Source organism: Salvelinus alpinus, chromosome 25, assembly GCF_045679555.1.
Source record: "Salvelinus alpinus chromosome 25, SLU_Salpinus.1, whole genome shotgun sequence".
In the NCBI taxonomy this organism is placed as follows: Eukaryota; Metazoa; Chordata; class Actinopteri; order Salmoniformes; family Salmonidae; genus Salvelinus; species Salvelinus alpinus.
The window spans coordinates 36573484-36594276 of NC_092110.1; the positions used below are offsets into that span (position 1 = coordinate 36573484).

At 40.7% G+C, this 20793-nt stretch overlaps 1 protein-coding gene across 1 annotated transcript; it reads left to right on the forward strand.

Annotated features, from left to right (window-relative positions):
* The first annotated feature begins 4596 nt into the window (after nucleotides 1–4596).
* On the forward strand, nucleotides 4597–7117 carry LOC139553872 (DNA-binding protein inhibitor ID-3-A-like). The gene is made up of 3 exons (XM_071366626.1): nucleotides 4597–5006; nucleotides 5370–5456; nucleotides 6017–7117. Exons 1-2 carry the CDS (start codon nucleotides 4704–4706, stop codon nucleotides 5421–5423), a joined length of 357 nt encoding a protein of 118 aa, XP_071222727.1. The 5' UTR covers nucleotides 4597–4703; the 3' UTR covers nucleotides 5424–5456; nucleotides 6017–7117.
* The last annotated feature ends 13676 nt before the right edge of the window (nucleotides 7118–20793 follow it).

Sequence of the window (20793 nt, forward strand, 5' to 3'; positions counted from 1 at the left end):
ATCTATATATCTATCTCCCTCTTTCCAACCGACTGTTTGGTTGACTGACTGGCTGGTCCACTGTGGTAGATGGGATCTGGACCCGCTGCCTGGCCCAGCCTGACCCAGTCTACCATGGTCTTGTCCAAATAGGCTGACATTGAGTTGCAGTTTTGAACTAAGTGGAGTTTTTTAAATATGTTTTATGTTTCCATGGTAATCCGATATTCAAATTGCAGCCGGTCAATGGTTGTTTCAGATGGAGACGGTTTAGCTTTACCTCAGTTTACCTCCAAAGAACATCACATTGATCTGATGGAGGCTAGAACATCACATTGATCTGATGGAGGCTAGAACATCACATTGATCTGATGGATGCTAGAACATCACATTGATCTGATGGATTCTAGAACATCACATTGATATGATGGATGCTAGAACATCACATTGATCTGATGGAGGCTAGAACATCACATTGATCTGATGGATTCTAGAACATCACATTGATCTGATGGATTCTAGAACATCACATGTATCTGATGGAGGCTAGAACATCACATTGATCTGATGGATTCTAGAACATCACATTGATATGATGGATGCTAGAACATCACATTGATCTGATGGAGGCTAGAACATCACATTGATCTGATGGATTCTAGAACATCACATTGATCTGATGGATTCTAGAACATCACATGTATCTGATGGAGGCTAGAACATCACATTGATCTGATGGATTCTAGAACATCACATTGATATGATGGATGCTAGAACATCACATTGATCTGATGGAGGCTAGAACATCCAAACATAGTTTATGTAATGCCAGTTATGCTACATGGTTTATGTAATGCAGTAATGCTGCATGGTTTATGTAATGCCAGTTATGCTACATGGTTTATGTAATGCTACATGGTTTATGTAATGCTGCATGGTTTATGTAATGGCAGTTATGCTACATGGTTTATGTAATGCCAGTTATGCTACATGGTTTATGTAATGCCAGTTATGCTACATGGTTTATGTAATGCCAGTTATGCTACATGGTTTATGTAATGCCAGTTATGCAGCATGGTTTATGTAATGCAGTAATGCTGCATGGTTTATGTAATGCCAGTTATGCTACATGGTTTATGTAATGCCAGTTATGCAGCATGGTTTATTAATGCAGTAATGCTGCAAGGTTTATGTAATGCCAGTTATGCAGCATGGTTTATTAATGCAGTAATGCTGCATGGTTTATGTAATGCCAGTTATGCTACATGGTTTATGTAATGGCAGTTATGCTGCATGGTTTATGTAATGCCAGTTATGCTGCATGGTTTATGTAATGCCAGTTATGCTACATGGTTTATGTAATGCCAGTTATGCTGCATGGTTTATGTAATGCCAGTTATGCTACATGGTTTATGTAATGCCAGTTATGCTACATGGTTTATGTAATGCCAGTTATGCTACAAGGTTTATGTAATGCCAGTTATGCTACATGGTTTATGTAATGCAGTAATTCTGCATGGTTTATGTAATGCCAGTTATGCTACATGGTTTATGTAATGTAGTAATGCTGCATGGTTTATGTAATGGCAGTTATGCTACATGGTTTATGTAATGCCAGTCATGCTGCATGGTTTATGTAATGCCAGTTATGCTATATGGTTTAGGTAATGCCAGTCATGCTGCATGGTTTATGTAATGCCAGTTATGCTACATGGTTTATGTAATGCCTGTTATGCTCTATGAAATGGACATTTATTCATGTTCATGTGATCATGTGAAATTCTCAAAATCCACAAATTAATATAATATTAGTTATTATCAGAAATATATTATCAGAGTTAGATATTATTGTCAGAGTTTGCATATATCATTTGGCAGTTGGATTCAGAAGCATCAGAGAGAGAGAGAGCATTGGAATTTCTGAACCCCTCAAAGCTGAGGACCCTCAAGGCTCTTCTTTGATGCCAGACAGACCCAGGAGAGGAGGGGTGATAGGGTGAACTACACTACAGATACAACGAATGAAGTGTCAGTAAATTACCCAGTGATACTTGTGGGGAAAACCTTATTTTGTCTTCAATTGCCTGCCTTTCCAACGTAATGTGTGTGAGTGTGCGGCTATCTCTCTCCACGTGATGACTGGACTTTTAGCTTCCCTCTCCTCTGTTGTTACCAGAAGAAATAGAGGGTCTTTGTTGACGGCGGATTAAGAAGGAACGCCTTGAATGGTTTTCTTTGGGTAGAAACGAGGGGGAAGCGACAGGGGTTACGAAGGGGGCAGGTGGGGTGGGGAGAGGAGGGCGATGCTAATTATGCATGGCGATTGTTGATAGCTTGATTGTCTGCGTCCAGCTGCACAGAGAACCGGGGGGGGGGGGGGGGGAGAGTGAGAGGGCGGGGATGCGGAGCGAGGCAGACTCACTGACGCCAGTCTCGAAATTCTCCCATCCATTGAAAGAGAGCCTCGATTGTGTTGGGGCCTTTCCGACAGCGTGGCGCGAGGGCACCTGATCCCGGCCCAGACGCACCAGTGTCACACGGATTCAGAGCCCAGGAATCTGCACATAGGCAATAAATAGTCCCGGGTGGTGAGCGCACCCAATGCTTATGCACTTTTTGTTTTTACATCCAGCGCGTAGAAAGTGATTATAATGTGCAGCAATATAATTGTATTTTTTTTTTATTCTTGTCGTTTCATGTAGGCTAACTTTGTTTGCCACCATATTCTTCTAATTTTAATATATTTTATTTTTACGCATATATAATAATATGATGTTGCTTTATACAGAACACATGTATAAATAGTCATTTTCTCACCATGCCAGCGATTTTAGGACAATATTTGTCCCCCCTCCTCCCCTTGACATATTTAAGACAGATATCTGAGGTTTAGAAGTCTTGTTTGGACAACCAGTAACGTTCACAAAATGTATTTTTAAAATACTCTGGTCACACGGTATAAAATTAGTAGTTTGCTCTTGAGTGAGGTCGTTGAATGACTTGTAGTCATTAGGGGTCAACAAGGGGGGGTGGCAGCCTACACGCTGACATGAACATCTGTGCAACCGCTGAAAAGGGGCGGGCCATTGGGCCAACTCCACTGGCGCATATTTACGCACGAATGTATCTTTATCCAACATAAAACAATTAGGCTAAACTTCTATTTGTTCAAAATATAAAAATTGCGAGGATGAAAACTCACTCCTAAATCTTGTTTTTCTATGTTTGTGTCTTTTAAGTGAAGCATTGCTATATCCTTGGTTTTCCCAATTGATGACAAATATTTACTCCCTCTTTAATCAGATGATGTGTAAACCAACCCATTGGCCCCAGTGTTATCTAATGCTAGTATTGACATTAACAAAGATATGGTTGCGCCTTCAGAGGAGAGGAACCAAATTAGTTATTTTTAAGGAGTCAGCATATTCTTATTCTCATGCATTAGAGGTCGGAACAAAGCTCAGTGAGCTGCAGCAACAGAGAACAGTGGGCAGACCCAGGACTTTGAGTGACGGGCCCAGTAAAATATATCGGTGAGGAAGTTCTGGTAGGGTGGGCCTTTTGCCAGAGCGGCGCGTTGGAGCGGGTGAATGGATGACGTCGGGAGACTGGCGCCAGGCTGTCTGGGACGGGCGCGTTAGATCAACACAGCTGGGGTGGAATAGGACACACAGCTGGCGCGAGGGTACATTCCTCCACAAAACAGGATTGTGAGAAAAGGGAAAATAAGACCAAATAGGAACAGAGGGGACACGGTTTGACAAAAAAAATGCAGGGGTTAAAAAGAAAGAGAAGAATATAGAACTTATTTTGAGTTAGTGTTCATCCCGAAGTTTATTCACAACAACATAGCCCGAATGTTGTTCTCTGTCATGGTTAACTGCAGCTTTCACATTAGTATGGATTTCGTTTTTGTTTTATCTTTATTTTATTTGACATTAAAAATATCAAAGAAGATTAATTGATAGTGGTATAGACAATATCCAGCTAGGCCTATACAACATCTTTTGGATGAAGAAATGTGAAAACCATCACTTTTTAAACGGCTTATAATTATAGGATTTTCAAGGCTTGACAAGTCTTAAAATCATGTGATGCCAAAGAGGTGGAAAAATAATTACTGACGCCACGATGTCTGCAAAGTCATGAGAGGAACGCATTGGCGTTAAAACCGTAACGGTAACGCGTGGCTTCAATTTGATAAAGGAAGAAGATCCAGAGAGTAAGCCTACATTTGTCTTGGCACAGGCACAATCTGTCAGTGAGCAAAACAGACATATTTGGGTCTATTAACCAAGTAGAATGTGTCTTGTTGGATAGTTTATGTATTCAGTGCTCACCAAAATTATGTTTTGTTGATTATAGACTATTACCTGAAATGAGGAGTGTAATTGCCGATAGGATTGACTAGCATTATTGCTTGAATTTCTCATTCCTTCTGTTCCCCCCCCCCCCCCCCCCCCCTACCTCGCCCCCGTAGGTGACGTTTGAACAGCCAATCATAAACCCCAAGCTTCTCAGAACAACCAGGAAGTCTCCACACTGGCTAATCAGAGCACGAGGGTGTATTTATTTGTGAGAATGGGCGGCGACTGACTGACAAGGGTGTATAAAGCCACCCTCACACCAACACCGAAGTACAGTAGCTGGTTGTTGCCTTAGCCTCTCACCTTAGCCTCTCACTTGTCACATTGAATTAACTAATTGTAGGCTACTTTAAAAACATGAAAGCCATCAGTCCTATGAGATCTGTCAGAAGCTGCTACGAAGCTGTCCGCTGCATTTCGGAGCAGAGCCTCTCCATCACCCGGAATAAGCCATCTATGGAGGAACCCGTGGGCGCGTTGTGCGATATGAATGACTGCTACTCCAAACTGAAGGAGCTGGTACCGAGCATCCCACAGAACAAGTCCGTCAGCCAAGTGGAAATTCTGCAACACGTCATCGACTACATATTCGACCTACAAATCGCGCTGGAAGACGAGTCTTCAGCGACAACCACGCCTGATTTGGTGCTGTCACTAAAGGTGAGGATGGTTACCCGCTCCCGCCCCCGTTATGTTGGATTTATTGCATTGTCTCATAGTTTCCGTTGTATCAAATTGACGCGTACGTAAAGGAAAACGTAGCTTTTATTTTTGCTGTGTTAACATATGAACAATAGCCTATGTGATGTTGGAAAGCATTTATGTTAACTGTCACATTGTTACATGATGCACGATCAAAATATAACCAAATATCAGTGCAGGCCTCGACTGTTATGTCGTTGCATTACATGTAACCATAAATACATCTACTGCACGCGTCCTTGTTTATGTCTTGCTGTCAGTGAGGCTAATAATTTCGGTGTTAGCGGCTATAATATTTCTCTTATTTTTTTTCCCACGAAGAATGCAGACCTTGCACGCAATTTCTCCCAAGAAGATGGACGGTTGTGCCGTTAAAGAGGAGGAATAGGCCTATAACGTCCATATATGGTATGTAGCCAATCTATAGTCATCTATGCTTGTGTTATTACTGTTGCATTACATGTATCCAATATAATAACCGACTTGCTGTGACGTGGCTGGCAATGGCAATGAACTGCTTCAATGAAACTGTGTCAACAAACTGCATACCTCTAAAAAAAAAAAATGATGTAGCCTTATTTTCTAAGATGATTCATAGCAATAAATAGCAATGTCAGGCACTGTTACTGGAAATGAAGGGGGCATTGATATGCAGGGAAATAGTCTAGTCCCCTTTCCTCTCTTATCTCCCACTCACCATGGTTGCCAATTAGCCAAGCCAGTGAATGTGTGGTGAATTCATTGCTATCAGCCTGGGGTTGGTGAATGTGTGGTGGATTCATTGCTATCAGCCTGGGGTTAGTGAATGTGTGGTGGATTCATTGCTATCAGCCTGGGGTTAGTGAAAGTTCCACACCAGGCGCCAGTCTGTCTGTTCCACCTCCAAGGCGGAGGGAGGGAGTGTGAGAGAGGCAGAGAGAGAGCACTGTCCTGACTTAACTTTGTCTTCCCTTTCTCTCTGTGTGCAGGTGCAGAGAAACACATCTCCACTTCACTCTGGGCAAGAGGACAATAGGGCCAGAAAGATGGTCTGGGATAGGTATTTAGAGTGGGAGAGAAGAGGCCTCTTTAGTTCTCAGATCTGGGCAAGAGAACAAGAGGGCCAGAAAGAAGGTCTGGGATAGGTATTTAGAGTGGGAGAAAAGAGGACTCTTTAGTTCTCAGATGGATGGATGGATCACCCTCTTGTTTTCTGTCCTCTTGTCACCAGAAGTGACATAAACAACACACCAAAGCAGAAAAAGATTTGAATGGGCTCTCTCTCTGCCTCTGTCCCTCTCTCGCTCTGTCTCTGTCCCTCTCTCTCGCTCTGTCTCTGTCCCTCTCTCTGTCTCTGTCCCTCTCTGTCTGTCTCTCTCTCTGCCTCTGTCCCTCTCTCTCTGTCTCTCTCTCTCTCTGCCTCTGTCCCTCTCTCTCTCTCTCTCTCTCTCTCTCTCTCTCTCTCTCTCTCTCTCTCTCTCTGTCTCTGTCCCTCTCTCTCTCTCTCTGCCTCTGTCCCTCTTTCTCTCTCTCTCTGTCTCTGTCCCTCTCTGTCTCTCTCTCTGTCCTTCTCTCTCTCTCTGTCTCTCTCTGTCTCTGTCCCTCTCAGTTGGGGTTTTGTATCCCTCTGAATGTATCGATACATCAAGCTTTGTTGATTTATCTTTTTGTGTTTACATTCCAAACAAAACCTTTTAGATTGACCTTCCAATATTTTGTTACACCTCCCCCATCCTTCCTCCCTTCCCTCCTCTCCTAGCCAGTCCTAAAACCCTATCACTTAATTCTCTCTTCATATCCTCTGTTATCTTATAATTTGAAGGTTTTCGCAACTTGGTCAAATTGTGTAAAGATCTATTTTGGTCACTGTGATCTGTGAAGGAGATGGGTTAAATGAATGTGGTCTTGTGTGGGGGTCCTTGGTTAGAATCACAACTCTGTAATAGAGTTGATTGTAAATGTTTGTAGGGATTGTTTATTTCTACGGACAATGTCAAATAATTGCTGAGTTTTATAAACTTTTTCTTTTTTAAATCAAAGTCTGGGTTGTATGTACGTTTTTATGTAATAAAATGACAAAATGTTGTGAACGTTCTGTGAAGTGCTGTAGCTTTTTTTTCTTTGTTTAACTTTAGGTTTGGGCGTCCCAAATGGCACCCTATTCCCTTTATAGTGCACTACATATGGCCATACCCTTTATAGTGCACTACATATGGCCATACCCTTTATAGTGCACTACATATGGCCATACCCTTTATAGTGCACTACATATGGCCATACCCTTTATAGTGCACTACATATGGCCATACCCTTTATAGGGCACTACATATGGCCATAGTAGTGCTCGATATAGGGAATAGGGTGCCGTTCGGGATGCATATATATTTATATAGCTAAGTATGGTAGATGATTGGCTTGAGGTTCTCTTATGATTGAATGACATACTTTGATATGACAGGATGTACCTGTATTAAATAGAAGATTGAGGTCTTGTGGTTGGAAATCAAATGACGGGGTGTTTCCTGTATCTCTCTCAGTTTTTCCATGAGCCGTAACATAAGCAGCAATCTCTATGTGGTAACGATGATGCTATTCAGAGGAGTTGACACCTAGTTGCAAATTACACTACTTGTATGATATAATATACTCTTATTATATCTAATCAGCCCAACTGAATACATCACAACAGGTCAGACTGCCTATAGCTGTGTTTGTAGCCTAATCATTTTCACCCATCCTGCCACAGTCAATAGCTTTGTCACAATGAATCTCGATGTCAGACCTTAAATGCTTCGCATTTCTGGAGACTAATATATCCCATGTTTTTTTGTTTTTTTTGTGATATAGGTAAATTATTACTTCTAAGTAGTCAATCTAGCAATCTATCTATACAGTATGTTACGGAACCATGACATAGATCCAGTCCAGACACCATGCACTCTGATGCGCCGAACTAGTTCCCCCCAAAAATGGACAATGCTGCCACCTAGTGGTTTTCAGTTCAAGTGGCTTTATTGGCATGGGAACACATGTAACATTGCCAAAGCAAGTGAAGTAGATAATAAACAAAAGTGAAATAAACAAAACATTTTTACAGGAAACATTACACTCACAGAAGTTCCAAAAAGCCAAAAATATTATGTCTATATACACTGTTGTAACAATGTGCAAATATAAGTAAAAAAAAAAGGGAAAATAAAGAAACATAAATATGGGTTATATTTCCTATGGTGTTTGTTCTTCACTGGTTGACCTTTTCTTGTGGCAACAGGTCATAAATCTTGCTGCTGTGATGGCACACTGTGGTATTTCACTCAGTAGATATGGGAGTTTATCAAAATTGGGTTTGTTTTCGAATTCTTTGTGGATCTGTGTAATCTGAGGGAAATATATGTCTCTAATATGGTCATACATTGGGAAGGAGGTTATGAAGTGCAGCTCAGTTTCCACCTCATTTTGTGGGCAGTGTGCACATAGCCTGTCTTCTCTTGAGAGCCAGGTCTGCCTACGGCGGCCTTTCTCAATAGCAAGGCTATGCTCACTGAATCTGTACATAGTCAAAGCTTTCCTTAAGTTCGGATCAGTCACAGTGGTCAGGTATTCTGCCACTGTGTACTCTCTGTTTAGGGCCAAATAACATTCTAGTTTGCTCAGTTTTTTGTTAATTCTTTCCAATGTGTCCAGTAATTATCTAATGATCCTTTTTTTCTCTCATGATTTGGTTGGGTCTAATTGTGTTGATGTCCTGTGGCTCTGTGGAGTGTGTTTGTGTTTGTGAACAGAGCCCCAGGACCAGTTTGCTTAGGAGACTCTTCTCCAGGTTCAACTCTCTGTAGATGATGGCTTTGTTATGGAAGGTTTGGGAATCTTTTCCTATTAGGTGGTTGTAGGATTTAACAGTTTTTTTCTGGATTTTGACAGTTAGCGGGTATCGGCCTAATTCTGTTCTGATACTATAGAACCTGAGAGAGGACCTATCAAAATAATTTCCAGGCAGCAAATTAACTCCTTCTTGACCTTTGAACCTCTTTATACCTAGAGGTAGGGAAGTAGCCAACCCACCATTATTTGGCAGTTCTCATTATTAAACAAAATAATGGTAAAATCATAATATCATAAAAAAGCTATTTCTACTATTTACATTTTGTGGCAAAAGTGTACAATTGAACTGATGAAAAAAGTAATAAATCAAATGGGCCACTGATCTGAAAGCACTGGGCCCCTCTTAAAGTAGTTGACTTCAGTTGTGAATAGGTGCTGACACCTAGTGGTTGACGTCACATTATTGCACTTTTCAAAGACCATGCACAATGCATGTTATTGCAAGACTATAGACTCCCTTGTACTTATTGATCACTTAAGGGCCATTGATTAGTTAGGAGCTCCCCTCACCTGGTTGTCTTGGTCTTTATTGGACACAAATTTAAAGGAAATAACAAAAATCAGCAGACACACTGCCCTCCAGGAATTGGAGTTTGTCACCACTGGGTTAGAGGTTACAGTAGTATCCCCTGGGTTAGAGGTTACAGTAGTATCCACTGGGTTAGAGGTTACAGTAGTATCCACTGGGTTAGAGGTTACAGTAATATCCACTGGGTTAGCGGTTACAGTAGTATCCACTGGGTTAGAGGTTACAGTAGTATCCACTGGGTTAGAGGTTACAGTAGTATCCCCTGGGTTAGAGGTTACAGTAGTATCCACTGGGTTAGAGGTTACAGTAGTATCCACTGGGTTAGAGGTTACAGTAGTATCCCCTGGGTTAGAGGTTACAGTAGTATCCACTGGGTTAGCGGTTACAGTACTGTAGTATCCACTGGGTTAGAGGTTACAGTAGTATCCCCTGGGTTAGAGGTTACAGTAGTATCCACTGGGTTAGAGGTTACAGTAGTATCCACTGGGTTAGAGGTTACAGTAGTATCCACTGGGTTAGAGGTTACAGTAGTATCCACTGGGTTAGAGGTTACAGTAGTATCCACTGGGTTAGAGGTTACAGTAGTATCAACTGGGGTAGAGGTTACAGTAGTATCCACTGGGTTAGAGGTTACAGTAATATCCACTGGGTTAGAGGTTACAGTAGTATCCCCTGGGTTAGAGGTTACAGTAGTATCCCCTGGGTTAGAGGTTACAGTAGTATCCCCTGGGTTAGAGGTACAGTAGTAACCACTGGGTTAGAGGTTACAGTAGTATCCCCTGGGTTAGCGGTTACAGTAGTATCCACTGGGGTAGCGGTTACAGTAGTATCCACTGGGTTAGAGGTTACAGTAGTATCCACTGGGTTAGAGGTTACAGTAGTATCCACTGGGTTAGAGGTTACAGTAGTATCCACTGGGTTAGCGGTTACAGTAGTATCCACTGGGTTAGAGGTTACAGTAGTATCCCCTGGGTTAGAGGTTACAGTAATATCCACTGGGTTAGCGGTTACAGTAGTATCCCCTGGGTTAGAGATTACAGTAGTATCCACTGGGTTAGAGGTTACAGTAGTATCCACTGGGTTAGAGGTTACAGTAGTATCCACTGGGTTAGAGGTTACAGTAGTATCCACTGGGTTAGCGGTTACAGTACTGTAGTATCCCCTGGGTTAGAGGTTACAGTAGTATCCCCTGGGTTAGAGGTTACAGTACTGTAGTATCCACTGGGTTAGAGGTTACAGTACAGTAGTATCCACTGGGTTAGAGGTTACAGTAGTATCCCCTGGGTTAGAGGTTACAGTAGTATCCACTGGGTTAGCGGTTACAGTAGTATCCACTGGGTTAGAGGTTACAGTAGTATCCACTGGGTTAGAGGTTACAGTAGTATCCACTGGGTTAGAGGTTACAGTAGTATCCACTGGGTTAGCGGTTACAGTAGTATCCACTGGGTTAGAGGTTACAGTAGTATCCCCTGGGTTAGAGGTTACAGTAGTATCCCCTGGGTTAGAGGTTACAGTAGTATCCACTGGGTTAGAGGTTACAGTAGTATCCACTGGGTTAGAGGTTACAGTAGTATCCCCTGGGTTAGAGGTTACAGTAGTATCCCCTGGGTTAGAGGTTACAGTAGTATCCACTGGGTTAGAGGTTACAGTAGTATCCACTGGGTTAGAGGTTACAGTACAGTAGTATCCACTGGGTTAGCGGTTACAGTACTGTAGTATCCACTGGGTTAGCGGTTACAGTAGTATCCACTGGGTTAGAGGTTACAGTACAGTAGTATCCACTGGGTTAGAGGTTACAGTACTGTAGTATCCACTGGGTTAGAGGTTACAGTACTGTAGTATCCACTGGGTTACAGTGTATCAGAGAGAACCACTGGGTGGCAGCTTTGACACATTTTTCAGTGAACTTGTTCAGTGCATCAGAGTGCATCGTGTCTGGACTGACATACAGGACCTCCAACTCTGAATAGAGTCCATACCATGTTGAGGTGGACTGGCTACGATTCCAGCTGCCTCAGGTATCTAACTTGCCTAAAAAGAATCCCATCCTGTTATCTCTGCAGGCCAGAGACAGGTACATTCTGCAGCATGAGGACAGGTACATTCTGCAGCAGGAGGACAGGTACATTCTGCAGCAGGAGGACAGGTACATTCTGCAGCAGGAGGACAGGTACCTTATTCATCAGGAGGACAGGTAAATTCTGCAGCAGGAAGATGCGTACATTCTGCAGCAGAAGGACAGGTACATTCTGCAGCAGGAGGCCAGGTACATTCTGCAGCAGGAGGCCAGGTACATTCTGCAGCAGGAGACCAGGTACATTCTGCAGTTGTAAGCCAGGTACCTTCATGCAGCAGGAGAAAAGGTAAATTCTGCAGCAGGAGGCTAGGTACCTTCTGCAGCAGGAGGAAAGTTACATTCTGCAGCAGGAGGCCAGGTACCTTCATGCAGCAGGAGGATGGGTACATTCTGCAGCAGGAGGCCAGGTACATTCTGCAGCAGGAGGCCAGGTACATTCTGCAGTTGTAGGCCAGGTACCTTCATGCAGCAGGAGGATGGGTACATTCTGCAGCAGGAGGCCAGGTACATTCTGCAGCAGGAGGCCAGGTACATTCTGCAGTTGTAGGCCAGGTACATTCTGCAGCAGGAGGCCAGGTACATTCTGCAGCAGGAGGCCAGGTACATTCTGCAGCAGGAGGCCAGGTACATTCTGCAGCAGGAGGCCAGGTACATTCTGCAGCAGGAGTCCAGGTTAAAAAAGATGGCCTTGAAAGAGAGGAGACACTGGATCATTGGAGGTTATCTCTGTTTTCACACCTGTAACAGGATAGCTGGTCATTTGCCTTGATGGAAAACAACCTGATATCCCTCTACAAGGTAATGGTCAAGCATGACTAGTGTGTTAGTCTGTGAAGAGGCAAAGGACTATATGCCATCTAGAGTGTTTAATTGTCACTTGAGGAGACTAGAAGACCAGGAGACGCGCCACTAGTTTGTCCGGGAGGTGGGTCAGGCTGTGTAGAGAGAGGACACAGACCTTACTCAGTCCTGGCCTGTGGAATAGACAGGCAGGTAACCAGTCTCTGAAGGGGGATTTAAACAGGGAGACTGCAAAGTCCAGGCCCAAAGTCCAGGCCCAAGTCCAGTCTCTCTTTAAATTTTTTTATATTTAACCTTTATTTAACCAGGTAGGCCAGTTGAGAACAAGTTCTCATTTACAACTGTGACCTGGCCAAGATAAAGCAAAGCAGTGCGACAAAAACAACAACACAGAGTTACACATAAACAAACGTACAGTCAATAACACAATAGAAAAATCTATATAGAGTTTATGCAAATGGCGTGAGGAGGTAAGGCAATAAATAGGCCATAGTAGCGAAGTAATTACAATTTAGAAAATTAACATTTGGAATGATAGATGTGCAGATGATGATGTGCAAGTAGAAATACTGGTGTGCAAAAGAGAGAAAAAAAGTTAATAAAAACAATATGGGGATGAGGTAGGTAGATTGGATGGGCTATTTACAGATGGGCTATGTACAGCAGCAGCGATCGGTAAGCTGCTCAGATAGCTGATGCTTATTAAAGTTAGTGAGGGAGATATAAGTCTCCAACTTCAGTGATTTTTGCAGTCCTGGAGTGAGGGCAGTGATTGAAGTCAGAGCATCTTCATATCTGGTATGCCCTGCCCAGAATGATTCTGTAAGCACACTTCTGGTATGCACTAGAGTTGGTTAGAGAGTGCCTGTCACACATCTGTAACACCTGAGTTTGCCAAAGACAATAAAATAGATGTCTGTCATGTTTCCTTTTAACAGAGTAAGTTGTTCCTTTTTTTCAGGATAGTGTTGAACTAAAGCTGAAGTCTGGGATTTGTGGATTTAGTTTTTTACCGCTTCTTCTTCTTTGTTCTTCTTCTTTGTTCTTCTTCTTCTTTGTGTAATTACATTGAACATATTTTGTCCTCAAGACAGACCTGGTAATTAGAAATGATAGATGATATTGTCATTACCCTAGCCATGACCCAACTCTCTGAGAGTGTCTCAGGGGAAGTAGGGATATGCAAAAAAAATTAAGTAACCACATAATGATATATTGATATTCATTGTATTGTTATTATACTAGCATGAAGAGGTCTGAGGACCGGGAGCACCACAGTACACGCAGTAGAGGTTAACTAGATTTGGGTAACAAAGTCACCCTTCCTCTATATTTATGAAAGCGGCACTACTAGCCACATTCAATATTTATCAGGAATTAAGTGTAAAACAAATTGCTTCTAAATTTTTACCCCACAAATGGAGAAGTCACAGCTACCATATGCAGAATAAGGAAATACATGAATAATAGTAAAAGAAATGAAAAGAAATAGACAGTATATTAATCTGAATGACTTTATTGCCAAGTGTATGATCTATTTTCACTGAGAAAAATTCAGTGGAAGAGAATGTATTGCATCAGTCAGTGTGATAGCTGGGGAGGGTTCATGTTTGGCCTCGTGTTGAGTTTTTGGTTCAGTATCTGAACTTTAAACCTAATACGTATCTAGATTTGACATGATCTCATGGAATCCTGGGTGTGTTCTCCTCAAAACTACACAGCTGATGTTTCGATTGTCTGAACTGATAAATAGTATTTATTTTCTGGTAATTCAACTGCTATTTCTTTCAAGTGAATCAATTAAGCCTTATAACAAACTGCACCATTGCAGTAGGCCAGGTACATTTTGCACCATTGCAGTAGGCCTAGAAGCACAAGCCTATTTGATGTGATTACAGCCTTGTTTTAAGTAGGCTAAACAAACAGAAGGCAGTTGGCAATAACATCAGCATGTTCAAGTATTTATTCTTTATTTATCCAGGTGACTCCCATCGAGATAAGACTCTCTTTTTCAAGGGAACCCTGGCCAAGAGGAAACAGCCATCGATCATAAAAAACAAAATACAACACAATACAACAACAATACAACAACAATACAACACAACACAACACAATACAATACAATACAACACAATACAATACACCACAACAATACAAAACAAAATACAACACAATACAACACAACACAATACAACAACAATACAACAAAACAAAATACAACACAATACAACACAATACAACACAACACAATACAACACAATACAACAACAATACAACAAAACACAATACAACACAACACAACAAAAATACAACACAATACAACACAACACAATACAACAAAACAAAATACAACACAACAACAACACAACACAATACAACAACAATACAACACAACAACAATACAACAACAATACAACACAACAACAATACAACACAACACAATACAACAACAATACAACACAACACAATACAACAACAAAAAATACAACACAATACAACACAACACAATACAACAACAATACAACAAAACACAATACAACACAACAACACAACACAATACAACAAAACAAAATACAACACAATACAACACAATACAACAACAATACAACACAACACAATACAACAACAATACAACACAACACAATACAATACAACAACAATACAACAAAACACAATACAACACAACAACAACACAACACAATACAACAACAATACAACACAATACAACACAACACAATACAACAAAACAAAATACAACACAACAACAACACAATACAACACAACACAATACAACAAAACAAAATACAACACAACAACAACACAACACAATACAACAACAATACAACAAAACAAAATACAACACAACAACAACACAACACAATACAACAACAATACAACACAACACAATACAACAACAATACAACAAAACAAAATACAACACAATACAACAACAACACAATACAACAACAATACAACACAATACAACACAACACAATACAACAACAATACAACACAATACAACACAACACAATACAACAACAATACAACACAATACAACACAACACAATACAACAAAACAAAATACAACACAACAACAACACAACACAATACAACAACAATACAACAAAACAAAATACAACACAACAACAACACAACACAATACAACAACAATACAACAAAACAAAATACAACACAACAACAACACAACACAATACAACAACAATACAACAAAACAAAATACAACACAATACAACACAACACAACACAACAACAATACAACAAAACACAATACAACACAACAACAACACAACACAATACAACAACAATACAACACAATACAACACAACACAATACAACAAAACAAAATACAACACAACAACACAATACAACAACAATACAACAAAACAAAATACAACACAACAACAACACAACACAATACAACAACAATACAACAAAACAAAATACAACACAACAACAACACAATACAACAACAATACAACAACAATACAACACAACAACAACAGCAGCAACAACAACAAAATACAACACAACAAAATACAACACAACAAAATACAACACAGCAAAATACAACACAACAACAATACAACACAACAAAATACAACACAGCAACAACAAAATACAACACAACAACAACAAAATACAACACAGCAACAACAGCAACAACAAAATACAACACAACAACAACAAAATACAACACAGCAACAACAACAACAACAAAATACAACACAACACAATACAACACATCACAACACAACACAACAATTCAACACAACACAACAAAATACAACAATTCAATACAACACAACAAAATATAACACAACAAAATACAACACAACACAATACAACATCAACAACAACAATACAACAACACAATCAAAGTTGAAACCTTATGATTTGTTCAAGTGTTATCTTTTCTAGAAACTATATTTCAGTTTTATAAAGCCTTGGCTTCAGTTTAAAAATATATATAACGGTTACTTTTATCTATACAGGTATAAACATGGCAGAAGCAAATATTTATATATTTCAGTTTCAGGTATGCAACATGACAGTGATGGGCGAGGGATTTTGCAGTAGCTGTAAGGCACCCTGTTAAACAGTCTATGGCCTGTCACGGTAGTAGAAGCAGCCTACATGTAAGCTACCGTTTCCATTCCACTTCCATTTACAAGGAAATTCTTGCATTTTGCGGGATGCCCGGTCCCAAATTAACTCCATGCCCCAACCCCCTTGTGTAGTATTGAATATGGTGGAAATTCAATCTAGCAAGCTGATAACATCGCACTGGGCACAGACGTCAGTTCAACGTCTTGTTTTGATTTACATTTGGTTGAGTTGTCATGATTTCAACGTGAAATCAACAAAACATTTCACCATGTCATTGGATTTCGGTTAAAAGTTGGGTGAAAAAATATGAAATCCCCTTACGTCGATTACATGTTTGCAAATCCAATCTGTTTTCAACGTCATCACATTGATTTTTTGGGGGTGAAATGACGTGGAAACGACATTGATTCACCAGTCTTTGCCCAGTGGGATATTGCTAATACCTGTCCAATTCAGATCCATGTAGTTCATAGGCCATAGTGAAATGTCCCAAAGTTTCTGTGCAATGTAACCCAATGACTGTATGATGTGACCTCAGAGGAAGTCCTTTTCTGCGGTCCTTAGACCTGGTGATGCGCTTCCTGTTTCAACTGAGATCTGCTGGTTTCCTCTCAGTTACCAAGACAGGAAGTGTCTCAGGTGAGTTGTAAGCACTTTGACAATGATCTGCTTAGAGATAAAACATTAAATATTACAATAACATTTGTATTCTTAATTTTTTTGTAGTTATAATGTATTTATAAATGAATGAAAGAGAAAATAACTTTTATAGTGAATGTTATTTAGGAGTTGCCCGACTTCTGGCATATTTGATGTATCGAAACCCCACAAAACACAGCTAACCCACCAACTAAGAGTAATCCACCAATAACAGTACCCATAATGACGTCTGGAATTACGGAAGCTTGTCCATAATTCTCACCACTACCTGTCACACACAGAGAACAGACAGTTTAATCCTTGTAGAATTACTTCAATGACAATAGATTCGGTCAAATAATCATCATAGACCGATAGTTTAACATAAGCAGAATTATTACCATGTTATAGCTGGAGAGGAATTACAACTGAATTTATAATAAAAACGGTCCATATTTATTATTCATTCCAATGTATTAAACTTGAATTGATATGATATTATTAGTAGGTTATTAAACAGTGATGGAGGTATACAGTGAAGGTGGAGGCTAAATGGTACTGACAGTCCTCCATGGGTTGAGAGATGGTCTGTGTGCTGACGTGGTTGCTGCTGGTACATTGGATCCTTCCAGTCAATACATAGATGGTCATGTTCCCACCGGTTAGTGACGGAGACTGTTGTGACAGTGTACACTGACCGCTGTCACAGACAGACAACATCCAGCCATCTTTAACTGAACAGTTCACTGTGATGTCAGAGAGTCCCACACTTGTGTTGAAGAGAGATGTGACATCCATGACTGGTTTGGTAACATGATCTATAAGAGACAGTTTTAAGATCCAAATAAGAGTTGAGAAAAATAAATATTGGGCCTATATGCATTACTGATCTGGAGATTTTTAAGGTGTCCACCATATTGCATTCACCCATAATGCAACTCTGAATCCTGATGCAACTTCATCAGTGTAAATTAAGGTGAGGAGATAAGGAAAGGTGACTGACTGTTGAGATGGACCCAAAGACAAATGTATCAATCATCCTACATGTTGAAGGCTGAAGCTGCCATGCTACATTGAATCCACTGGAATACAGCACATTACCAGAACTGAAACCTTCCAAAACTCACCCTCCACTAACAGTCTATATGTAGTCGTTGACTCTTTCCAACTTTTCTGGTAGTTTACCATGTAAATTCCACTGTCTGTGTTCAACAGATTCTTACAGTTTTTTTTGATTGCTAAAGCACGATTTTCAAAACAGGGCCCGTGTTTTCAAAACACTACACACAATTAGCACAACCACACACCCAATTAGCAAAACAATACAGATCCTTTGCAAAATTAAACACTCTTGTAAAAACTATACACTTCTTTTTAAAAACCACACTTTGTTACCATATGAAACACACACGTTTCACATTACTATACTCTGTTTGCACGAGTTACACTCTGCTGTGCTAAACCTTAAACACCTTGAGCACTTCTACTTCCCTATGATTAGAGTAGGCTACTGTCAACAAAGTACAAATATAATGTACATTCACCAAACACTACACAAGACCAATGTTGCAGACTGAAGAAACTCATTTATTTCTCAACACGCCCAAAATGTTAGAAAGAGGAGGAAGGGAAGCGCTACTAAGGTACACTATAGTATATTTTGGTAGATAGAAGGTGCTCTTTGGTAAAAGGTGTAAATTGGTCATCAAAAAGAAAGGAGGACCAAGGCACTCTTCATATAATTAATTAAAATGCCTTTATTAGTATGGCATGTTCAATAGAAACAAAGTTGTTTAAAAACCGACGCGTTTCGGCTGCATGGCCTTCGTCAGGGAGTACAGAAAAAGGAGAATACAATGTCCTCTTTTGAAAGGCTTTTCCAATTAGCCCTAATTAGAAGAGGGAGTGTTTACCAAATTGGACACACCTAGTAAGCAATAATATACACATGAAAAGGTGAAATACTGTAGCTATGTTATCATGAGCATACAACTCCAAGCTAGAAGCATCAGAACACCCAGAGAGGCAGTTCCAACCCTAGCCATGACTGGGAGAAGTGTCCAGAACAAGAAAGCAATATATTCCACAGTACACCAGACCACAGCAAAACATGAACAACAGTCCAAACATAGCTGAGGGCAATTGAGCAAAATGTCCACTAGATGACAGCAAATGGACCCATCACGACCCTACAGGAAGGGTGAGAAATCCATATCTTCATTTAAACCAGGGTACTTAGTGGCCTGTAGTTTGTAAATCCAAAAACTTTCCCTTTGGTCTAACGCCCAAAATGTTGACATGGAGATTCATAATACTGTACCCAAACATCACTTTACGTATTGTAAGTTAAAAAAAAAATTAAAAAAAATAACTAGACATTGTCTCTTCGCCTAGCTGGATCTGGCCAGAGAATTTCATCAACATCGCAGGCAATGTTGTCATTAGCAAGACACCTTGGAAAGAAACGTCTTGAATGACGAATCCATCCTTGCATTGCTGCTACCTCCATCTGGTCACAGGCCTCCTCCATGGCTTGGATGAGGGGTACCTCAGCCTGGAGACGGAGATCATATACCTTCCACCGCCATGCCGAGAAACTCTTCTATAGGGTTGAGGAATGGAGAGTATGGTGGAAGATATAGGACGGTGAAATGTGGATGTTGCTGAAACCAGTTCTGAACCAGAGCAGAGCGGTGGAAAGACACATTGTCCCAGACAACAATGTATTGCATATGATCGATTTGATTTGCTGCTGTTATGTTGTGCAATTGGTCCAAGAATGTAAGTATGAGTGCTGTGTTGTAAGGGCCCATATGGGCATGGCGGTGGAGGACCCCATTCTGTGTAATGGCTGCACAGAGTGTTATATTACCCCCACGTTGCCCTGGGACATTGACTATAGCCCTGTGGCCAATGATGTTTCTTCCCCTCCTTCGTGTTCTCGTCAGGTTGAACCCAGCCTCATCTACGTAAATTAACTCATGCTGGATCTCCTCTCCATCCATTCGTAAAACTCTGAAAAACAGTGTCAGGCAAAATTGTGTAGTTCAGTGTAGATCTAGTATACATATTACAGTACAGTAAAAGATTATGAGACAGTATGCAAGATCACACTGCTAAAGTGAATACATACCTCTGCATAATCATGCCGCAGTCGTTTCACCCTTTCGGAATTGCGTTCGAAAGGCACTCGATAAATTTGCTTCATTTGAATATGTTTTTTTTTTAGGATGCGTGCCAGTGTTGATGTTGAGACCTGATGGATATCGTTGAAAATGGCGTGGTTATTTACAATGTTAGCTTGGAGCTGCTTGAGTGTTATAGCATTGTTGGCCAAAACCATGTTTACTATCTCCCTCTCTTGCTGTTCTGTGAACATAGGAGGCCTTCCCCCTTGTCGTCCCTGACCCTCAATCCTATGTAGAAAAAAAAAACAGTATACAATAGTACAGTAATTTCACAGGAAAAGGTAACAGAAGTGCTGATAGTGCATAGAATACAGTACTGTAAGCAGTTACTGAAACCGTGCAGATGTTTTTGATATGATGATATTTTTACAATACCTATTTTCCAGTCGAAATGTTCTCATCACACTTGCCACTGTATATCGGCTTAGATTTGGCTGTACTCGCAGTCCAGCCTCCCTCAGCGTCAGGCCGTGGTTGACAACGTGGTCAACCAGTGTTGCGCGGATCTTATTTGTCAGATTC